Raw genomic sequence first — 24,289 nt, forward strand, 5'->3', positions numbered from 1 at the left:
GCCCAGTTAGTGACGCGTTTTCCATCAGCCAGCAGTGGTTGGTCTGCCAGAGAGGGTAGGCGGAGCTAAGCGGCTGCTTTTCCGCTCTCTGCAAGTGTTGTGAGTAAACAGTAATCTACTATGGCTGAACAAACAAAGAAAAGATGGATGACTACAGATACAACTTCAAAAATAAGTGAAAATCCAAAGAAAAAGAAACAAACTCGACTTTCAGATGAAGACAAACAGTCTGAAAAGGAAAGCAAATGTCTTTAGAGTAAAACATTAGATTGTTTAACATAATTGTGTTATATTATATACATGTTATATATGTGGTGTCTAATTATTCATCTTAGTTATTTTTATCTTCTTCTTACTTTATATTGCCAGCTATACTTCTTACATAGTAATAATCACTGTATAGTGTGATAATGTGATGTTATTAGGCTACATGATAATCCCATTTAGAGGGACACATCATATCTTTATCTTTAGGGACTACAGGCAAGGTCTTAAATATCCTGCAGGTAGTGAAACAGTGGTTTGAACACATGAGCACGCTGTGTGTTTGGAACTAAAAGGAAGAGAAACGACCTTCCCCAGAAATTTCGTGCCCTTGAAGCAACGCCTCAAATATGACTCAACATACAGTCGCAGGTTTTTTATGAGTCAAAGGGAAACTGATGAGAAATCTAACCACCGCCAGAGAGCTGCAGTTGTCGCTTCCTTTTCTGTGACCAGGGACTTTTTTTTTTATGTTTTCAGATCTTCATCCTCTTTCACTTGAATGCCCTGCTCACATTTATCACGCTGCAGGCTGAAAGCAGTTAACTCTTGTTCCTCTATTTGTTGCATCAGCTCAACAGTCAATCTTGAGTTTTTCTACCTGTTCGTGAGCAGTTTCACTTCTCATCTGTGAAGTATTCTTGTTTAAATAAAGCAATATAGAGTGCATATTTTTAAGATTGTGTAACTTCATACAGATTGACTGTTAGGCTGATATCACAGCCATTACAAATAATTTCAGATTCAGATTGGTCACATGTTTAACGCTTTGCCTCTCTGTCCACAGGTCAGTGCAAACGGCAGCGTCCTGCGGAGCGAGATCGTCGGCACCATCAAGCTCAAAGTGGTCCTGTCGGGGATGCCTGAGCTCAGACTGGGCCTCAACGACAAAGTGCTGTTTGAGATCACAGGCAGTAAGTAACAGTGACACAGTCTCAGTGTCTATATTTATATGTGTTAAAGTGTTTATGAGAAAGTTTATTCAATGACTGTATATAAAGATGGACGACGCGTCTCCATCTGCTCCCATTGTACGAAAGTAAGAGTTGCACAGTAGAGATCAGCGGGTGGCGCCGCCGTGTCCACTTCCACTAACCAAAACACACACATGACTTACTGAAAAGACAGCAAGGATCCCGCACGTCGCCGTGTTTAACAGCAGAACAGCTTCTTGTGTTGGTCTAAGGTTAACGTTCACATGTAGGGAAACTTCAATGACTGTAGTGATTGTTTTAGTTACGTCTCCTCTCGCCGTTCCTCCTCCACTCTGCTAATCCAGAACAGATCGGCTGAAGGAGCCGGATTTGTCAACAGAGCTGTCAATCATCCTTTTTACAGCATCAAATAACTCATTAGAAATAAACTTGTCAGAAAAATGAACACTTGGACGTAAATCAGCATGATAAGAACTAACTATAACGACAGAAACCATGTTTGAGAAATAATTATTTGAGGTGTATTTTGATTTTATAGTTTGACTCATGTCCCATCTGTTAACATGGAGGAGGCGGGCTTTATGAACTATATTGCAGCCAGTCAGCAGGGGGCGATAGAGAGGGTTTGGCTTCACTTTTAGGGAGCTGTCATGTCATCCATCTTTTTATACAGTCTATAAATTAAACAAATACGAGAGAGGAGGAAGCGGAGAAGTCATCGTCAGTGGAACATATCGATGATGTCCACGTTGACATCGATGGTTTATATTTTAAAACGCGTGCATGCTGCGTGTTGGCCAGAAGTACCCCACCTCAATCCTTCATGCTCCAGATGTGAGTTTTTGTCAGATTGTTTCCTAAACAAGGGGCTGCACGGTGGTGCAGAGGTTAGCACTGTCGCCTCACAGGTTGCTGGTTTGAATCCCTGTTCGGACGAAGTGGGCCTTTCTGTGTGGAGTTTGCATGTTCTCCCCGAGCAAGCGTGGGTTCCCTCCGAGTACTTCCTCCCACAGTCCAGAGACATGCTCGTTAGGTTCGTTGGTGACTTTAATATTGCCAGTAGGTGGGCATGAAAGGTTGTGTCCGCCCTGTGATTGACCAGGATGCACCCCGCCTCTCGCCCAATGACAGCCGGGATAGGTTCCAGCCCTGCGACCCTGAACAGGATAAATGACTGATGTGTAGGTTCTGACTGTTTACTTGCAGTAGTTTAGTCAAATGTTTGTAGTTTAATCTGATCTTATAAAGGCTTCATTAACACACACATCATATCACATCCAGACAGGACGCATAAAAACATCACCATGTCAATACAAACTCAGTAGTGAGGACTCATCCAGGTGAAATAAACAGATCAAAGGGCTGTGGGCTTCTAAAGTCTTTCCTTACTCATAAAGAAAGTCGATGGCAGCAGGGACAAGCAATTTTCTGAAGGTGTTTTTCTTTGCACAGGCGAGGCTGTACCTTCACCCCCGAGGGCGGCACCTCAAAGTGCTGATTTTGCTGCAGAGCGTTTGACTGCATTTGTTCTATTTTACCACAAGGATTTGCACCACTTTTAAAATTCAAAAAATCAAAGGCTAATCTTTCTATTTACCTGCTGGCGTGGAAACACCGACTTAGATAATGCAATGCACCAGACAGTTTAGTTTGACAGTAAGTCATCTGTTTCAAGCTAGGTGAAGTAGAGCGGTGTGCTTGTACGGCTTCAGGTAGGGGTCGCAAGTTCATCTCATTATCCGTCTCTCCTCTCCGTCGAGCTGACGGGGACAGACTGTTTTGCATAAGTGACATGTGAGATGAATACCTGCAGAATTGTCCTCATTTCAGGCTGCCAGGATTGAACATTTTAGATGGAGAATTTGTTGTCGACAGGGTGTCAGCCTGTTCTGTTTTTTGAATGGAAACGTTTCGCACCAAATATACATTTTCAAATTTGCTCCAGAAATGAGCTCGACGAATGCTTTGATGCCTAAAACATATATTTAAATATGCTGCTGGTTGAACTCAGATTCACACTTCACCTCCTCTCTCTGTGCGAACCCCCTCACTTCCACAAATCCCACCCTCAGCTTACCTTTCATCCTTCCTCATCTTCCTCTCCCTCTCTTCCCACTTTCCCAATTTTTCTATTAATGTCTCCCACTGCTACATCTCCCCTTGTCTATTCCTGCACCCCTCCTCCCTCTCCTCTCCCTTTTTTCCCTTCCTCTTTTTACTTTGCCTACATTTCTTCCCCCCCTACCGCTCCTTACTTGAAGGGAAAAGGCCCCATCACTGTCTCGCCTCTCTGCCTCTGAGTTAATCCTCACCCCAGGCTACAGCCCTGCAGATGAAAGGTGAGGGTCTGTGGATATCCTGTAGACGCAGCCCACAGTGCCCCCGCTGTGTGTTGCAGTCTGGGAAATAACATATCCTCCCTGAAAATGATCAGAAATAATGATCAAACAAACACGCTGACAGATACAGCAACCCGCACACGCTCGCTCCGAATGTTTATACAAATATTAAAATGGGTTTTGCACCCTCATCCTCTGCAGTTACACTATTTTACATATCATTTTGCAGTCATTTGGTGTCTGACGTGTGCTTCATGCGCACATTTATCACAGCAGGATGCAGCAAACATGTGGGAAGAGGATAAATCGTTTAACACCGCCCTCTGCTGGCAGAAGGCCAGAACTGTCACTACAGGGGACCCACAGAAACGTCACACAGGTTACCTGCATTGTGTTTTCTGACTGAAAGCTGGTGCATTGAATTACAATGACCCAGGTCCCAAAAGCAAAGGCTGATAGAAATCATTTATTACAATCAAACACAATGCAATACTAACAAGAGGATAAGCAAATGACTCGGGGTGAACCAAGGCCAAAACAACAAGCAAAAGCAATCTCCTTTTAAATACTCAATGATCCTAAATGCAATAAATTGAACCAAAGTCCGTTATCTAACCTGAACTCCTTAACTTAAAGCAAAAACAAATAATCTGTGCAAAGTTTACTAAATCACAGTTTGGAGACTAAGGACAACACAAGTTGATCGCCAGCAACTGGTCTTTTTAAAAGGAGAGGATGTTGATGATGGACCAATCCAGCAGACTCACTCCCCCATGTCGCACCCCCAACACCCAGCCACTCAGGAGGATGCTCCACCTGCAGTGTGGACCGACGGACAAAAATACACACACACACGAGCACACACTCGCACACAAACACAAACAACTAGAAAACAGCCAATCATTCACTCAACAAACAGAGCACACACTCGCACACAAACAAAGAAATCATTTTTAAGACATCATTCAGTCAAAACCAACTCTGTGGCCTTTTTGCCTTTGCTCGATGGGACAGCTGACGAGAGAGACCGGGAGTCGAACCTGCGATCAATGCGACGAGGCTTCTGTACATGGGACGCCTGCTCTACCAACCGAGCCAACTGAGCTAAACCCGCTCTGTGGCCTTTTATCTAAAATATCAATTATAACACTTCACTCGTTCTCTTTAGCTGTGGCATGTGTGATGTCCACGGTTGGCTCCGGTTGTAACTCTTGTTTTTCTTCGCTGGCGGTCGCTTTCCTTTTGAAGTTGTATCTGTAGTCATCCATCTTTTCTTTGTTTGTTCAGCCATAGTAGATTACTGTTTACTCGCAACACTTGTTGAGACCGGAAAAGCAGCCGCTTAGCTCCGCCTACCCGCTCTGGCAGACCAACCACTGCTGGGAAAACGCGTCACTGGGGCTTTTTACACTGCCAGTTCAAGGTGGGATTATAACACCTCTGTTACGTTCCATCTTCTATGTACAATGCACAGAGGCAGAATGGAGGGACGAGGTTGTTCCACCTCTGAGCCGGCATGGGAGGTAGTAACAGAGGCAAAATGGTGTCTGTGTAAGCAGGGTGGGAACAGTGCCTTGTGTGTGTATTTGAAGCACGCACTGTGTGATTACACCTCACACACGTTTTGCTTCTCCAACGCAGGAACGCTACTTAAAAACACACACTGGGGCGGCTTTACGCAGGCGTCGGTGGTGTGAGGACGGAGCTTCATTACAGCACTGAGGCGGAACTACAGTGTAAAAAACAAGCACAGGCTTTCATCAGTGGGCCATAGGCTCAATCACCATTGTGTTACCTCATTCGGCGATAGATAGAGACTTAACAGACATTTACTTAAATGAAAATCAGTGAGACTATCACTTTAAACGTAAGGTGGTCAGACAACAGAGCTGTGAAGGGGAAACAAGTGAGAGCAGTTGTTGGGTGAAAAGGCATGTGTGTGTTTCTGCTTCTAAATCCTGTCTTAAGACACATTTTTGTCACCGTGTTACTTTCTACTCTCCCTTCAGATCAATTCTAATCACCTCTCAGAAGTTTGAATCTTGTGGATGTGAGTGTTTGGCTTTTGGGACTATTTTTTGCCCATGAGCTGGAAGGATGACCGCTGTTTTCGAGGACAGTTGTAGCTGAGAGAACAATAATTTTTATCATTAATTAATCTACTGATTATTTCCGAATTAAAAGTCCAAATAAAATATGCCCCGAGGTGACATCTTGAAATTACTTTTATCTAACTGATGATCCAAAATGCAGATATTTTCTGTGTCATACCTTTTGAGGAGGTTTAACCAAAAACATTTCACATTTTTGCCTGAGATATGATACAAACTATTAATCGACAATCAAAAGAGCTGCAGATTAACTTCTTCAGAGGGAACCATCCACTTATCTTTTAAGCTCTACAGGCAGTGTGTCGAGCGCCTTGAACCTTTAAACACTCAGAAGTGGAACTGTCTCTCTGGCCCCCGTGTCAGTGAGACCGCAGCACAGTGAGACGCTTTGGACAGAAACATTTAGCAGCTGTTATAGAACCGTTCCTTCTGTTCCCCGTGTCTCTCTCTCTGTCTTTACTGTGCAGCAGCAGACAGTAAACAGATTGTGCTCCTCCTGTCTGCTGCTGTGTATTAAAGCACAGAAACAGGTGAGAGCAGCTTCTTAAAGGTGAACCACGGGGGACCCCGCTGCATCTTCAATCCTCACCTGACATGTTTACACGCACACACACCTGTCTCTTCTGCCGGCCCCTGAGCATGCAGCAATGACAAAGTGTCCCTTATGACCTTTCTGTCTTGTCTTCCTGATACCTCTACATGCAACCTTTGTGTGTGTGTGTGTGTGTGTGTGTTTCTGTGTGTGTGCAACCGACACAAGTTCCAACAAACAGAAACAGAGAGGCTGAGACCGAGACACAGAAGAACGTGTAAAGGGCTTCCCTACTTTGCTTGTGCGGGAGAGTTGTTCTCTCACAAGACATGATTTCAGCTGTTCCCCGGACACACATTAGGAAATGTCACACACACACACACACACACACACACACACACACACGCGCGCGCGCGCTTGCAGACAAGGCAAAATCAATAGAGAAACAAACAAGTAAACATGCATAAACCTAAGCACGTACACACACTCAGGAGAGAGAACAATGTAAAAGGAAGCAGCATACACATACACACACACATCCTCTCTGACAGGCCCTATCGAGCTCCAGGGTTGCATTCAGAGCAGGTGAGGTTTTAGCCCACTGTTGAAGGGGGGATTCAGTCGGGGGCTCACGGGCCCAAAGTCATTACAGCAGTTTAACACCACTCAGCACCTCCCATTAACCACAGAGGAGGAGAACATCCACTCTTCTCCTGCAGACTACAGATGCCAACATCAAGGAGGTCACGGACTGCAGACGGCAACAGAAGCGATGCACTCCTGCTCCATCCTTGAGAGGAAGTGTCTGGAAAAGGCCAGATTTATTTAAAGAGGAAAAAGGTAAATCTGCTGATGATTGTTATCTGCTGCACAGTTTAAGCTGTGGTTCGGGGCCGCTCAATCAAAACACTGACAAAAGACCTCATGGACATCAGGAACTTGAGTGGAATCATGGGAGTTGTTGTCCTCATTGTCAGTCAGATTTGTGCCCTTCCCAGCATCTTTGGTACATTTGGTCTCACGTGTACAGCTTTGGCGACAGATCCTGCAGCAAACTAATAAATAAAGACCATTACTAACCATTACAAGCAGAACAAACACTAGAACTACTACTAATTCTGTGACATATCATCTGTTTATATTTTGTCACCTGAATTTATAGCAACTAGAGGAAAAAGGTGATGTGACGCCACCGGCAGGCAGCTAAATAAGATGCAGCTTAACCTTAAATTAAGTCACAGATAACTCTGGGTTTGAACATTGTTAAAAAGGGAGGGATGTAAACAACCTTCTAAAATGTATAACATCGTTGTTTTTAGACATTTTAATGTGTTAATGTCGTATAATAATCTTTTAATTGGTCAAGTGCATGTGCTCTAAAACAAGAGCACTGCAGTATAGTTAAATATAGTGGTAACTACTGTTTATTCAAGTCCTCTAAATTGACAGCAAATTAAATGCTTGGGTTGCAAATTCATTTTAGAAGATTTGTTGGTACAGGCTCTCGTGATATCACACATTGATTACTGCAACTCCCTCCTGGCAGGCCTTCCTGCATGCACGTTCAAACCTCTGCAGATGATCCAGAACGCAGCAGCGTGACTGGTCTTCAATCAACCCAAAACAGCACACGTCACTCCACTGCTCATTTCCCTCCACTGGCTCCCAGTCGCCGCTCGCATTAAATTCAAACCCTGTTGCTCGCTTACAAAACAGCAACAAAAACGGCTCCTGCCTACCTGCCTGGTGCTCCCATCACAACAGGGCCCTAAGTCTCTAACTAGCCTCTTCTCCTCAGTCGTCCCCCGGTGGTGGAACGAGCTACCAAACTCCATTCGGTCCTCAGAGTCCCTTTCACCTTTAAGAAGAAGCTACAGACCCAGCTCTTTATGAACACCTCTGACCTTAATGATACTGATGCTACTAATGATGATGACATCGAGGATGTAGTTTATGCTGATTGGGATTTGCATGATGATGATGAGGACTATACTGATCTTGTTGATGTTGCTGATGATGATTATTAAACGCCCTGCTCAGTGCCTGTTGGCACCAGTGTCCGATCGCACTTGAAGCTGTTTGTTGGCTCTTACTGACTTTGTTCCCTCCTGTCTCGATCTTTGCTTGTGTTGTATTAACTCTCAGATGTACGTCGCTTTGGACAAAAGCGTCTGCTAAATGAAATTGTAACACTGACACATTGAAATTTTCCTAACTTCCTGGCAGCAGTCATTACCCTTATTTGTTGTTGCAGGCATCCCGTGCACTCATCTGGAAGACTGTGCTCCTCTCCTCCAGCGCTCTCTCACAGACTTGTCCTTCACCAACAGTCAGTCAGTGCACGTTCTCGTGTTTTGGGGACGTGACTTTTAGTCAGACTCTTTTAATATCTATCTTGCTCTTGCTGTTGTCTTCAAAAAGCCTATCAAACATTCTTATTTCAGCCTCTTAGACGTGAGTGTTTGTTACTTGTACAAGTTGTTACCTTGGGTACCGGGAAGTTCTGATGCACATTAGGATTAATATCTACCGAGGCTCTCTGGTTCTGTCAGGTTTAAACACCTCCTCTTACTGTACACAAACGCTCGTGTGCTTAAACAGTCAAATTACCAGTGACGCAGTTGGAAACACAGCGGGACGTGTCCACCTGGTGTTAGGACTTCCTGGTGGGCGAAGTTGATGAAATAAGACCAAAACAAAAGAGCTGCAGGAGGCGGATGAATTTCACAACAATAAATCAGAAGCTTTTGACAAGCAACCAAATGTTGTTTTTCGTTTGCAGAGTCGTTAATAAAACACCTCTTCATTTCAGGAACAGATCTGTGTTTTTGTCAGAAGTGAGGTTTATTCACTTTGTTGCGTGTGTGTAGCTTTTGGGCTGCAGCTGAGTGGGGGTTAGAAGAAGATGGCGTGTGTGTGTGTGTGTGTGTGTGCCTGGGTATGTGGCAGCAAAACTACTGTAAGGTGGGGGACAAGAAGAGGGCAGATAGATTTGTTAACACACCACATGTACAGTGTGTGTGCTTGTGTGTGCGTGTGTGTGTGAGATGACTGAGTGAGTGTTTGTCAGTCATCATTACCTTGACCTTGATTTTCGTCCCAGGCTGCATGGAAGACTCTCAATCTTATTTGTGTATTTCTTTGTGTGTGTGTGTGTGTGTGTGTGTGTGTGTGTGTGTGTGTGTGTGTGTCAGGAGAGAAGAGTAAGACAGTGGAGCTGGAGGATGTGAAGTTCCATCAGTGTGTCCGTCTGTCACGCTTCGAGAACGACCGCACCATCTCTTTCATCCCCCCCGACGGCGAGAGCGAGCTCATGTCCTACCGCCTCAACACCACCGTGAGTGATGCACACAAACAACACACACACACACACATTGAAAACACCTACGTACCAGCAGCTCCAATAACACACCTGCTATCTGTCTCACAGTGGGACATGTACACAGATACTTCATCACAAAGTGGTCGTTCTTTTAGTCATCACACAAATACTTTGTCAGACTTTTATGCACATGAACGCAACGTAGACACGTTCAAGAGCCTAAATTGTGACAGTTATAACTGAAAAGATCGGCTTACATAAGTAACTGTTTTGATAAATATGTTGACAAATATTTTTAAAGTAGTTTATATTTTTTTGTCTTTTGTTTAAGATTCTTTTTTTGGCTTTTGTTCAGAGAGAGGAGAGCGGGTAGTGTTGGAAACAGGGGCAGAGAGAGCGGGTATGACATGCAGCAAGGGGCCGAGGGTTGGAGTCGAACCCAGGGCTGCTGCATCAAGAGCTGTAGCCCCTGTATGTGGGATGCGAGTTAAACCGCTGAGCTAAACCGCCGCCCAGATTTACGTTTCTCATCACAATTATTATTGATCACACGCAATGCCAAATCAATTAGTCACACTAAAAATCCTTTAACGCCGTGTCCACAGGGCGCCAATGCAACATCAGTTATATTGAAGAAAGCTTCATTTTTGTTGTCGTGAAGTGTTAACCTGTATGATTCCACGACTATATCAACTCCTAGGTTCCAATTTAAAATAAGACTAGCCACATACAGGATTTATAGATCGTATATATATTTGTTTTATTTACCAGGTTGTCGACTTTATAGGTAATTCGTAAGCGTTTCTAACACATTACATGAAAAAGAAGAGATTCAAATCAATCAAAGTTTATTTGTTTAGCATCAAATCGTAACTAAAGTTATCTCAAGTCACTTTACAAAAAGAGCAGGTCTAGACCGACTCTTTGTTATTTAGAGAGAGACCCAACATGAATCCAACACGAGCAGCACTTAGCAACGTTTGGCAGCAGGGGCAGAAAAACTTCCTTTAACAGGCAGAAACCTCGAGCAGAACCAGACTCATGCTGAACATCTGCCTCGACGGGATGGGCCGAAAAGTGGGATCGAAGGAGATGCGAGATAGAGACGGATAACATTTACTATACATACGATACTATAAATTGCCAAATAATGGTACAAATATGTAACATGCTGCTTCACAGATAGTGAGCCAACATGTATCTGATCTTATCGGTTACCAGCTCACTTTATCTTCTTCCTGTGAGCTTCTTAAGATTATTTTTTGCATTTAACAACTTTTGTTTACAGCCGAGTGTGAGCCTGCTCCTGTGTAAGAAAACTGTGCTAAATCTAGTTTATAATTATAATCATTTTATAAAATGTTTACAACCTAATTAAAAACCTAATTAACAGTTTATAGCATTTATAAATCCTTTTATAAGTGTAGTCTTATTGTAATGTATATAAATAGCTTATAGATAAGCAATATGACTGTAGAATAATGTTAATGTTTAGTTGCAATGACAACATGTTTTCACATAAACAGCTTGCCTGCTGCGTCTCATGTCACCATTCATCCTGACATGCTCGTGAACACGCCGCCCGATGAACTAAAGGACACCTGCGAGCCCTTCACACTTATTGTCTCCCCTGTACAAACACACCATCTCTCTCTCTCTCTCTCTCTCTCTCTCCTGTCTGCTGTCTCGCTCTGGTGATGTGTGTCACAGCGATGCAGCTCTCGCCCCTCTGACCTTGTCCACTCCCTCTCTCTCTGTCTCTCTCTCTCTCTCTCTCTCTCTCTGACAGGTGAAGCCGCTCATATGGATCGAGAGCGTGATTGAGAAGTTCTCTCACAGCCGTGTGGAGATCAAGGTGAAGGTAATGAAGACATAAACACACAGACACACACACATACAGGGTACAGTGTCCTTCTCCGCACATGTAGACCCCTCACTGGAACTGATTTAGTATTTATAACACATACCTCTCAGGTGGATTAGCGCTCACCATCTGCCTGTGACGGCCATGCACGCTCAAAATAACGAGCTAAAGCGTGCATAAATAATCACAAAGACCACCTTGATTTAAATTTGGAAGTGCAAACTCTTTCTCTTTTTGTGTCCTACAGCTCTGTGATGTCATTTGACCTCTGTCCCTGTTACCTTCTGCAGGCTCGGAGTCAGTTCAAGAGCCGCTCCACTGCCAACAATGTGTCCATCTTGGTGCCGGTTCCCAGCGACGCTGACTCACCCAAATTCAAGACCAGCACCGGCAGCACCAAGTGGGTGCCCGAGAAGAGCGTGGTGCAGTGGAACATCAAGTCTTTCCCTGTAAGTGTGGTGTAACAATTCAGAGGCAACATTAAGATAGTCCACACTTTGCAGATACAGATTAATAATACAACATATACCGATCAGCCAGAACAGAATATCACCACCTGCTTAATATTATGTAGGTTCCCCTTTTGCCTCTAAAACAGCCTGGCCCGTTGAGGCATGGACTCCACTAGACCTCTGAAGGTGTGCTGAGGTATCTGGCACCAAGACGTCAGCAGCAGATCCTTCAAGTCCTGTAAGGTGCGAGGTGGGGCCTCCATGGATCAGACTTGTTTGTCCAGCACATCCCACAGACGCTCCATTGGATGGAGACCTGGGGAATTTGGAGGCCAAGTCAACACCTTGAACTTGTTGTCCGGTTCCTCAAACCATTTTTGAATGGGGCAATTCTGAAAGAGGACACTGCCATTAGGGAATAGCATTTCCATAGAGTGGTGAACTTGGTCTGCAACAATGTTTAGGTAGGTGGTACGTGCCAAAGTAACCTCCACATGAATGGCAGGACTCGAGGTTTCCAAGCAGAACATTGCCCAAAGCATCCTTGGTTCCTGGTTGCATTCCTCCCATAGTGCCTCCTGGTGCCATGTCTTCACCAGGTAAACGACGCACACGCGCCCGGCCATCCACATGATGTAAAAGAAGACATGATTCATCAGACAAGGCCACCTTCTTCCGTGGCTCCGTGGTCCAGTTATGATGCTCACCTGCCCATTGTAGGCGCTTTCTGCGGTGGACAGGGGTCAGCATGGGCACCCTGACCGGTCTGCGGCTACGCAGCCCCATACTCAACAAAGTGCGATGCTCTGCTTGTTCTGACACCTTTCTATCAGAACCAGCATTAACTTCTTCAGCAGTTTGAGCTGCAGTAGCTCTCCTGTTGGATCGGCCCACACAGGCCAACCTTTGCTATCCATGCGCATCAGTGAGCCTTCTTTCTTCCATGGAACCTGACCACTGCACACACAAGAGCTGCAGTTCTGGAGATGCTCTGTCATCTTGCCATCACACTTTGGCCCTTGTCAAAGTCGCTCACATCCTTAAACTCGCACTTTTCCTGCTTCCAACATCAACTTTACCTGTCAGTGGTCATAATGATACGGCTGATCGGTTTTTAATTAACAATGAAATTGTGATGTATGGGGGGACGACAGCCTGATGAATGACTTTTAATGTATTTCTGCACTGTGTTATTGCTGCTTCTTCTCAAAGTGAAAGATCTGACTACCTCTTCCACCGCATAGGGAGTATATGATATATCTAGTTTAGGAACAACACTTCCATCCACGTCACAGAAACTGAACTGTCCCTTTAACCAGCCCCAGTGTCCAAAAATCTGCTTGTATTCTGAGGTATTTGACGTATTCGACAGCAGTTATTTATCACATTAATCTCAGCCTCCCCACACACAACAACAACTTTTCTCTCCATTTACTGCTGTTCATTTCACAACTGCCCGTGTCAGTCTGTGCTGTCAGCGAGCTATAAACTCTTCAAGAGAACATTTTAACACTTTCAGGGAATTAATTCAGTTTGGATTCCTTTTATGTGTCAAGTTGACGTCCCCTCGGTAATTCATCACCGTGTTGCCTGTCAGGGAGGGTGAAGAGTTTCCATCAGTGGTGACGTATTTAGTTACCCGGCTCGTGCATGACTCTGCAGTAAATTCCTCTCCGTCACTGTCAACCTTTGGACGCTATAAAACTGCATATTCTCACAGGACATCATACTTAGCTTGTAATGTCTGGTGGAGTTTCGAGGAAACAAAGATGACGCGCGGCTTGTTGTGATAAGAGACTGATAAACACACTCAGCGACGGTCGTGAAGCCTTCAGCTGCATCGATACACAAACATTACCTTCCTGAATGTGAAGCTCTCACAAAATAGTCCATTTGCCTTCAGCTGTTTCATAAGCATGAATAAGTACATCGTTTGCAGACTTCTCATTTATTCCAAATGGGAATATTATGCAAAAAAAACTATATTTTGTTTTTAGCTGTAGGCAATGAAATGGATGCAAATGTTTTGTACAGCAGAACAATAATGGCGAGGAAGTGTTTTAACTGCAGTAACTGTCACTTATATTGATTTTTTTTTTTGTGTAATAAATGCTCTCGAAACACATTTTCCCAACCAGCTTTTACTTTGAAAGACCGACACCCAATGGGACAAACAGTTGCCTGCTATAGCGTGAGCAGTGTTGTTTATGTTTATGAGCTCCTCTCACTGGTTTGAAGTGGGCAAAGCTCAACTGGGAAAAGGTGACGTCACGTAGGACAGCATGTAATGAAAGAAAAATATGTGATGACAGCTGATGGGTCGCTTGTTTTTGTTGCTTGGCTACGGTCAACAAAACTAAAAAGACAACACCCACACAGGCCTGTTGAACAGATAACAGACTTTTAAAAAGCTGTGTCGCATCAAAGACGGTCCAATTTCGAAGGCTGCTTCAGATGCGGCCGACAAATGCGTCCTCCTTTTCCCGGGCCACGAAGGATCCATTGGATTCGTCCTTCGTGGCCCAACGTATCCCAAGATTCACTGCCGCCGTAGATGATCCGTAGACCGGACCGTCTCATTTCAGTTCGGCCATAGCGGTCTAAGCAGGCTACTAATGACTCCTCCTTCATACCGCATCCTTTGAAGGATGCAGCCCCCAGATTAAGACGCAGCTGTAGATTAGCGTTTCTTCATGTAGTTCATGGTTATTACAACGGAACTATCACAAATGTTTTCAGGTAACAAGACACGTTTTTAAATATATAACTTAAAGTATTATCTGGAAACATAAGGAAATGTTGACGGTAGCCTTTAACATTTTTGTTGCCCTCTTTAAAGACGTTTTCCAATTATGAGCCTTGTTTTCGGCCCCTTACAACCCTGTTACATTAATTTAAGTCTAATATATATACCCAATAATCAAATCAAAGCTAGTCATTTCTTTGATAATAACATGATATTATCTAATTATTGAATTATCAAACTATTACCCAATTATTGCCATGTTGTTAGCATTTGTAATGTAAAGTGCAACCCATACCTTAGCTTAGCTTTAGCCTTAAACGTTGTAGATAAATGTTGTTTGGTAACCAAACTTTCTGAGGCTTTAAAGTCTAAACAGTAACTGCTTTGCAGCAGGTAAAACCAAAGTACATATTAACAGACGTTTTGCTCAGGTGACTTGTGACACGACTGCTCTGTGAGGAATGATTGACCTGTTTCTTCTGTTCGTCGCCGACATATTTTTGCCAGAAGCCAAATCCCATAAAGTGATATCTGATTGACTTTGATATGACATGGGAGTTGTCTCTCGTCGCCATTAATATAAAGTTTGTTTTGTTTTCGGACAAACAACCTTGTGTTAATTGGAGTCAGACACCTGGGGACACAACTTATCAAACTGACTGAACTTTCCATCTGACAGACGACTGTGAACGCTCTGAATGTGATGTTTAAGCAGCTGCAGTAACATCTCTGTGGTGTATTTCCCTCTGTTTTTGTGTGCATGCAGGGTGGTAAGGAGTACATGATGCGGGCACACTTTGGGCTGCCCAGTGTGGAGAGTGAAGAGATGGAGGCAAAGAGACCGATCACTGTGAACTTTGAGATCCCATATTTCACTGTGTCTGGGATTCAGGTCAGTTCCTTTAGTAACACCCATTACACTTTTTTTCTTCAGTTCTAAGATTATTTTTTGGGCCTTTTTTACTGACAGGACATCTAAAGAGAGGCTGGAAATATGGGGACAAGAGAATGAGTGATGACATGCAGCAAAGGGCTGAGGACTGTAGCCTCTGTTTATGGGGCGCCTGCTCTTGGGACTTTGTTTTTTACCTTTAGTTTCACATTTGGGTCCAAAATTGTTTTATAAACTGCATTTTTCAGGTAATCTGAGCCTTTTTTTAATGGTTAACTTGGCTTTAGAAATCAGATGAATGGAGGCTCTTGTTTAGCTCAGTGGGTTCAGCATGCGCCCCATATCAGGTCAAATAAAGTTTTATTTGTATAGCGCCAAATCATAACCAAAGTTTTCTCAAGACACTTTACAAAAAGAGCAGGTCTAGACCGACTCTTTGTTATTTAGAGAGAGATCCAACATGAATCCACCATGAGCAGCACTTAGCAACGTTTGGCAGCATTGGCAGGAAAACTTCCTTTAACAGGCAGAAACCTCGAGCAGAACCAGACTCATGTTGAACAGCCGTCTGACTCGACTGGATGGGGCGAAAAGTGGGATAGAAGGAGACGCAGGATAGAGACAGGCAAACAACAACAGATAACACATACTGTTAATGGTTACAGTGTCAATAATGATAAATGTGTAACATTAGCAAGAACAGCATAGAAATGATAAAAGACAATAATGATAATAATCATAGTGATAATATCAATTATAGCAGCTGGAGTCAAGCAGCTTTAACATTAACAATTTAAATAGTAACAATAAAAGTAGGACTGACAGTACTAGTTGTAGCAGTTGGACTTGAGCAGGTTCACAGCAGCAGGTCATATACATAGGTTGTCATCCCCCGCTCTCTTCTCCCCATGTTTCCTGTCTTTCTTCAACTGTCCTATGAATAAAGGAAAACCTGGCCCAAAACAATCTTAAAAAATAAAATAAATCGGATAATTTCCTGAAACCATAAAGGAACAATTAGTCCTTCAATGTGTCTGAAATAATCCAAATCAATCAATGGGAAACAATATAGACAAACAAAATCGTCTCTGTCAGCAGACACACTCGATTTTGTTGTGCGTGTGTGAATGAGTGAATCAACTATATTTAACCTGTGTGTGTTCCCCAGGTGCGTTACCTTAAGATCATAGAGAAGAGCGGTTACCAGGCGTTACCATGGGTGCGCTACATCACACAGAGTGGAGGTGAGAGTGCACACACTGACACACACACACACTTCTGCTCCTTTGTTTACAAATCTGCGTTTCTGACTGTTTGGAGCACATTGAAATCTTTTCCTTTTTAATGTACTGTAACACGAGCTGCGGGATGTTGTGACTGTTGTATTGCATCCATAAACTCTGCGTGTACACCTGATTTAAAATACGTATTTCTCTTAAGAAAAACACAGCTTGTGTGCCTCATTAGGACATAATACAAGATGTGATGTGTTTGTAATGAACATCCGGTGCCCACATTGTGTAGGATTTATGAACTCTGCGTTTTCTGTTAGCTTTTTTCAGTCCAAACCCATTAGCAAATCTGAGGTTACCACGAGTTTAAATCTGATGTTTTCTGTGGGAGAGCAGCGTGATGATCAGTCTTTCCGCAACACTATTCAGCGTGTGCCCTAGGAGTGAACTCAGCTGTAAAGCATCCATCATATCCATTACCTGGCTCTATCGCCGTGAGTTACGTCCTCGGGGGATTCCAATGACACCCCGCAGGATGCCAAGGATGGAAACTTTGCAAACCTGCTAGCCTTTGTGTCTTAGTTGTCTACATTTGAACAGGAATACAGTTTTTTTAAGCAAGGCTGGTACAAATCTGCATAATTAGACGCTGCGCTGGGAGTGAACCCTCCTGCATCACGTCTGTCAAAGTCAAAGGTGACACCAAAGGAGACGAGCACCAAGAGGTGTTTCTGTGTTTGTAGCAAACATAACATTTCACCTGGAAAAATGTTTAAATAAACAAGAAGTTACATCTCTACCTTAAATGCATGCTTGATTTAAGACGGGTCACACATCAATGCTACATTAAAGCGACAGTGTATTGATGAGACTGCAGCAAAATCCCCCTCACGCGCAATGAGGAGCGAATGGAAATGATATGGAGATGGAAGTCCGGTATCTTCTCTGGACCGCTGCCAGAAATCCTTAAGTTTTGTAACTGCCGCACGCCCGAGCAATGAACCTGACTCTGTGGCATCCATCATATCCATTACCTGGACGTGTCAGGTACGAGTCGAGGGCTGCGGAGGGTGAGTGATGCCTAAAAGTGCCGGGTGGCTCCCAGGGTGCTACTCAAGGAATGCAAGGTTACTGTTGCTTAATATCAGCAAGAAAGCAGAAGAGAGGGAGAGAGAGAGAGGGAGGAGGAGATGAAGTTTGGGGAACTGGAGGAAAGGGTATCACCTTTCTCTTATTGTTACCATCAGCAACACAGGGAGGGGGGAGGGAGGGAGGGAGGGGGAGAGGAGCCGCTGGTGCTCACATTTCACTCAGACACACTCGCACTGATTAAACAATACTTTGATACTGTAGACCCACTCTGCTGACTTATTCATGAGTGATGAACAGGCAGTTAGAAGCTGTACAGTGCAGCAGTAAGTGAAGACTGCACAAACATCAGACCGTCGCTGGTCAGAAGATGATCAGGAAGTGTCACGCTGCAGCTCGAGAGTCCTGGAATTAAAATCCAGTTTTCCAGCATGAATGAGGATGTCACATGCAGTGTTGGAATGGAGATACAGGCTTAACTTGAAGTTATGCATTTTAATACAAGTCCAAGGCTAATGGGAATACTTATTTTTTGTGGTATTAAGAATGTTTAATTAATTTTATTTAAAGTTATAATCTCCAAGATCTCAGTTTCGTTCTCTTTGGCGGCACCTATGGTGATAAACAGTAACTGCGGGAGCACACTTCCCAGATATCCAGACAGTGCTGCATGTGTGACGTCCACGGTTGGCTCCGGTTATAACTCTTGATTTTCCTGGCTGACGGTCGCTTTCCTTTTCAGACTGTTTGCTTCATCTGAGCGTCGAATTTGTTTCTTTCTCTTTGTATTTTCACTTCTTGTTGAAGTTGTATCTGTAGTCATCCATCTTTTCTTTGTTTGTTCAGCCATAGTAGATTACTGTTTACTCGCAACACTTGCAGAGAGCGGAAAAGCAGCCGCTTAGCTCCGCCTACCCTCTCTGGCAGACCAACCACTGCTGCTGATGGAAAGCGCGTCACTAACTGGGCGCCGCTTGTGATTTCTTCTGTGAAAGTCGCCACAGACACCCAGTCTGTAATACTGCAAATGCAAAGGCTTTCATCAGTGGGCCACAGGCTCAATCACCATTGTGTTACCTCATTTGGCGATAGATGCAGAATAATAATTTCAAAATCAATATATTGTGTCAAATTCGTAAGTAAAAAGCCATGTAATAAGGGGAAGATGTATAGCATATTGTCATACCAATCAAAGTATCTTCATTGACCTGTGTGACCTGTGTGTATCTTCATCATAACATGAAAATACATACCAAAAGTAGACCAAACATTTGAGTAAGGCTGACCACATCCTTTTGGCTCTGCACCGTTTTCTGACATATACAACATCATAACTTTTAAATAGAATAAGTATGTTTTTATATGGTATCATTTCCTTTGACTCTGACCGTCTCAATGTGCAGAGAATTAAATATCTATCTCAGTAAGTAATGTGTTGAATATTTGTAATATGATTTAGTGGAGTCTCGCTGCAGCTCATATTGGTGCAAATCTTGTTTGGGGATTTAATGGGCCTTCTATTGGCAGTGATTTGATGTGCAGGGCCGACGAGGGGAAGAAAGCAGTGTTAATGCTCTGCTGTTACATTTCTTGGCAGATTACCAGCTCCGGACAAACTAAAGGGCACAGATGCTGCTAGACGAATGGATATTTCCTCTCTCTGTCTGTCTTCCTCTCCTCTCCTCCACCTCCTCTCTCTGTTTTTCCTGACTCCCTGGCTCCAGTGGACAGCTGAGGACAAGCGCAGGAGGACACACACATTTTTTTTTTTGCCCCCACTGTGAGCGGAAACAAGGCATCATCCCATCCTCAGCTCAGAAGGGAAAGACTGTTGCACCACCTCTGACCTGTGACATTTTTCTAAAGGCTTCCTCAGGACTCCAACGAAACGTTTTAATATGTGAATAATGAACTGATGGCTTCGTGACACAGACTGGTCCTGGCAAGCGCTCAATTCCTCGCTGTTAATGTGATTTCCCTCAAGGTTAATTTAGGGCTGAAGAAGACTTTATTTTTATCTTCATCTCAGCAAGAATATAGAATTTTATGCTTAACTTCTTTGGGTATTTTGACGTGTAGCTTTCTACTGTGCAAACCAACAGATTGTCCAGTAACTGTGATGGGTCAGTGACAATTTTTATCTGCAACAATATTTCAGATGTGGGATTTTTTTCTAAATCAAAAGCGTGCCATGTACTTCTTTCGTCTCTGCAGAGAAAGTTACCAAAAATTCTGTCGGCGTCTTTAACAGTAAGGGTTTTTATTCCTCGTATGTTTCATCCCTTTGTATCCACTTCACTGTCCACATACTGCACATTTTACCTTTGCTGTTAATCCTCCTCCCTCTGGAAGGCACACGTTTTGCCGTAACCTCCATATTATATGTTTATTGCCTTAAAAAATTGCCTATGTATCATCACCTTTAGCACTGTGAATATAATCCCCAGTGCCCTGAAACTAACACCAGCGACCAGATCAATGATTAATAAGGCACAATATTGTCAGAGGCGTCAGCAGTGTAACATAATGCCGGCGACGCTCTCCCGCGGGGCCTGTAACCTCGTCCTTTTGCAAAATCAGCCCGCAGCTCTGAGGCAGTGGCTGAAGGAACGAGCTGAATTTTTCTCATATTTTATCTGTTGTTTATACCGTGCTGGTGAGTCCCCTGCGGGAAGAGTGTGAAGGACAGAACTGGGGATTGAGGCAGGGTGGTTGGGCATGAAAAGAGTAAAAAAAAATAACCTAAAGGGATTTCTCTGCAGAAAATATTGACAAAATGTTGATCTCTTTTCTTCTCGCAACTCTTTCTTTTTTATATGTCAACCTCTGCAGGCCTCTATACGTCGTCAAAGCAGTCTGCTGTGTAATTCAGTCCCTCGTTCTGTTGTGCATGCACTGCACCACTTCAGTTCAGCTGCACTGCCACCAGCAAAGAGTCGTGTGTCGCTTTATTGCATCTCTGCTGTTAAGTACCTTCTTTTACAATCATTCCACTATCTGGTGTGGGGACATTTTCCAGACACCAATGGGGATGTTAATATGTGTGTGTGTGTCTTGTGTTGTCTTTATTTATCAAGTGCTATTTGTCGATAGGAAACAAAGGGATATATTTGGAAATAAACAATTTTTTGTATCTTGTATGTGAAAACTAGTGATTTTGTTTTTGCTGGTTTGGAAAGGGAATATTTCTTTATGTTAAACTTTACAGTTTCACCAAACTGTAAACGATGAATGTGATGATGAATTGCACGTCTGTAATGTCTCACATTAACAGTGTCACTTATAAGTAGACAAATTCGCATTAAGCTCTCTTAAAACCTAATATTCAACCCTAAATATCAGGCCAATATTTAACACCAAATATCACACACAGGAACATTGTTTAGTTTACTTAAATGTTAGAATAAGTTTTGCATGTTTACGTCTGTAGCCAGCAGCACAAAGAGAGCAAACAGGAGATTTTCAAAATACAACAAAATCCGACTTCCTGCAGTGATTACCATGAGACAGTGACAAAATGTTGAACTGTTCCTTTACACCACTTCCGTCTGACTTCCAATGAAAGACTTGCTGGACATTAAATGCACCTTTTTTGTATTTTAGAATCCACAGTACAAATCAAGCTCATATGTGAGCAGAAGACGTTTGTATACCTGATTTTCCAGTCAAGGAATGTGAGAGACGCAACTTAAAGCTCCTGTGAGGAGTTTTTAGCTGGTTATGAAACGGACTGAAATTTATACTGATGTGAGACCATCGGCGACAAGATTGATTATTTCTTTATAGTTATTTTTAATGCCTGTAACCACTGCCGGGTAGGTGTCAGATGAATATTAACTTCACGCTGCCAAACCAGCCTTTTTTCTGTATTCACCATGGCAAAATATACACAGCGAGTGACACGTTTGAATGTTAAAAGAAAGAAGATTTTTTGTTAAAAACAACTTCTTACACATGTACAGGACACGGTCAGCAAAGAGGGAAGGGGTTCCTTTTTGTCCACAGGGGGCGCCAAAATCTATGCAAACTGAAAGTTCCTCATAGGAGCTTTAAGGTAAGTCAAATAAGGTCAGACTAGTACAGATCAGACTCCTCTATACGTATACTTTGATAGAGGAAGAAATAGACTTGTGAACATGGTGATCTCTCTTCAGTTACTCAAAATGAACTGTCATTTGAGATGAAATATATAGCTGTTTCAGCAGAACACATTTTGTCCAGTTTGAGTTGTTTTAGTTCAACTATTCTGTGTCTCGGCCTGACAGAAAAGCTGTTATCCTCTCCTCCCACACAGTCTCCTCTCCTCAGTATCAGACCTGCCTCCCTCCTCGCTCTGCTCACCTCCTCTCGCTGTCATGCATGGATACACAACCTGCCATTGCGATTTTATACTGTGGGTCAAAAGACAGATTCATGTAAGTAAGGATTACAGGATTTCTGTGCGTGTTGTAGCAATGCTGTGTGTTTTTTTGTGTGTATGTGTGTGTGTGTGAGAGAAAGTGGTGCTAGTCTATACCAGCCCCTGCAGGCCGCTGCCTTGTGCATTGTGCCTTCAGTTTGCTGTCCGTCATCACTCCAACAATGTTTAACTGTGTGACTCCTTTTGTCTCAAGGCAGTATAGGCTGTGCGTATGTGCAGACAGATAAAGAGGCGTGACTCGCACACACACTCACACACAAGCGGGACACAATGCGGGACCTTTTCTGAGGTTTCTCTGTAAGGCGGCGTGAAGAATGACTCTCAAAGGCTTTTAAAAATACAAATGGCCCTCATTTGCCACTGTGCAGTTTTGTTTAATAGTGTTTATTCCTACAAAAAGGGACTTTTTTTTTTCTCAGGAAACAAATGAGACTCGATAATAACAATGCAGCACCGTCAGCACACTAGATTCTCCTATTTAGTGGAAGATGATAAAGCATTTTGACAATCCAGTTCAAACTTTTGCAAGCGCATTGAAATTCTATGACTGGCCATGTTGATGCAATGGATTTAATTTCACTTTTTTACTTCCCAACAGTTATTTCTCCCTCTCGAGCTTGTGAGAAACGATAATGACTGTTATCTGAGCCAATAATGCATCTAATTACTCAGAAGTGCTAGCACTACAATTGTCCCCCCTAACTTGAGCTTCCTGCTTAAATTAAAGTCGTGCACTGAGATTCTTGAACTTTATCCTTAAATAAATCAGAGTATTAAAGTCAAATAACGTGTGCCCTTCTTTCTTTCACTAAAGTGCTCGAGGGGTTTTAATAAATTGAAGTCACTCTCTCTAAAAATATACCAATATCTTCAAGTCAAATAGTTTGTGCTGTTGAGTCACCCTTTTACTCTCTTTGGCTTCGAGATCAGGTTTCCCAAAGCCATCTTGAAAAAGACTTCCTGTCTGCAGAACGTATGTCAGGTTTCTCCACATCAGTAGAAATTTAAAAACACCTTAAAAATGTTGTCATGTCTAAATGTATCAATCAACTTGTAGCCGATGTTAGGCATAAGATCAATCTGACTAATACACTGTTACAGTAGCACCACCAATCACAATCTTATTCATGCCGACTTTGTAAGCTAACACAACATACCCGGTATGCACCAAGGAGAGTGTTTGCTTATAGATATCATGAATTTAACGTAAAAAGAGAGTTTTTAAAAACACTGCAGCTGGTAAGTTAGCTAGCTTGTTAGCTTACGAGCAAGCTCTCGTTATTGAGCTAACTAGCTAGCTTGTACAATTTAGCATTGGACAAGTTCGAGTTTTGACTAAATAACTCTATACCTTTTCAAAATGCCAACTTTAAATAAAGTTAAACGCTTTGGATAAACATTATTTCACTTCATTTTATTCACCACTGTCTGCTGTTTGCATGTTCCCAGATTAGCCCCACGTATCTTTATTGTATCTCATAGGGAACATGAGCTTTAAGATAACAAGAGTTGACAATGACATGTCCATTAAAAAGCTGGGTGACAAACCAGCTGGCAACAAACAGTCTTCATGGACCTCCACCATTGCCTATGTATACATTCAGCAGATACATTGGCATAGAGTTAATTTCCTGTTTAATGTAAGTCCAGTAGCTGTTTCTATTTTGCTCTGAGTATCCACCCACTCCTGAGTAAAATATTCCGACCTTTAGCTAGCAAGATGCTAGCTAGCTGGAACATCTGTCACTTTGTAGCTTGTGAGTCCGTTGGTGGTGGGTGAGGCTTAGGAGGTGTACAGAACAGTTTATCAGAGCTTTATGGCTGAACATGTTGTCAAGAAGTATTGATTAGACCAATGACTCAACCAGATAACAAAAACAGTTAGCTTTGCGGCTAAAAGAGACTCAGCAGAGCTTAAGAGATTGGTGATTCATAATTCCAGCACGAATAATGATCGTTTTACATTACACACAGAGTAATATGATTCAGTGTTAATATCAAAAATATAGATTAAAGCAGGTGCAAAACAAAGAGTTAAGACAATACTGTGGTAACGCACAAAAACAATAAATTATCCGTACATTGTAAAGT

At 42.9% G+C, this 24,289-nt stretch overlaps 1 protein-coding gene across 1 annotated transcript in view; it reads left to right on the forward strand.

Annotated features, from left to right (window-relative positions):
• Positions 1 to 20,918, forward strand: part of ap1m3 (adaptor related protein complex 1 subunit mu 3) — a 40,324-nt gene extending 19,406 nt beyond the window's left edge. The window contains exons 6-12 of the mRNA XM_069680417.1: positions 1,052 to 1,178; positions 9,376 to 9,518; positions 11,293 to 11,364; positions 11,658 to 11,816; positions 15,332 to 15,457; positions 16,626 to 16,701; positions 19,376 to 20,918. Of these exons, the coding sequence (XP_069536518.1) occupies positions 1,052 to 1,178; positions 9,376 to 9,518; positions 11,293 to 11,364; positions 11,658 to 11,816; positions 15,332 to 15,457; positions 16,626 to 16,701; positions 19,376 to 19,398 (726 nt within the window). The 3' untranslated portion in view covers positions 19,399 to 20,918. The remainder of the gene's footprint in view (positions 1 to 1,051; positions 1,179 to 9,375; positions 9,519 to 11,292; positions 11,365 to 11,657; positions 11,817 to 15,331; positions 15,458 to 16,625; positions 16,702 to 19,375) is intronic.
• The last annotated feature ends 3,371 nt before the right edge of the window (positions 20,919 to 24,289 follow it).

The sequence above is a fragment of the Semicossyphus pulcher genome, unplaced genomic scaffold, assembly GCF_022749685.1.
Source record: "Semicossyphus pulcher isolate SPU_LCO1_2020_fin unplaced genomic scaffold, fSemPul1.0.p SCAF_4, whole genome shotgun sequence".
Taxonomy (NCBI): domain Eukaryota; kingdom Metazoa; phylum Chordata; class Actinopteri; order Labriformes; family Labridae; genus Semicossyphus; species Semicossyphus pulcher.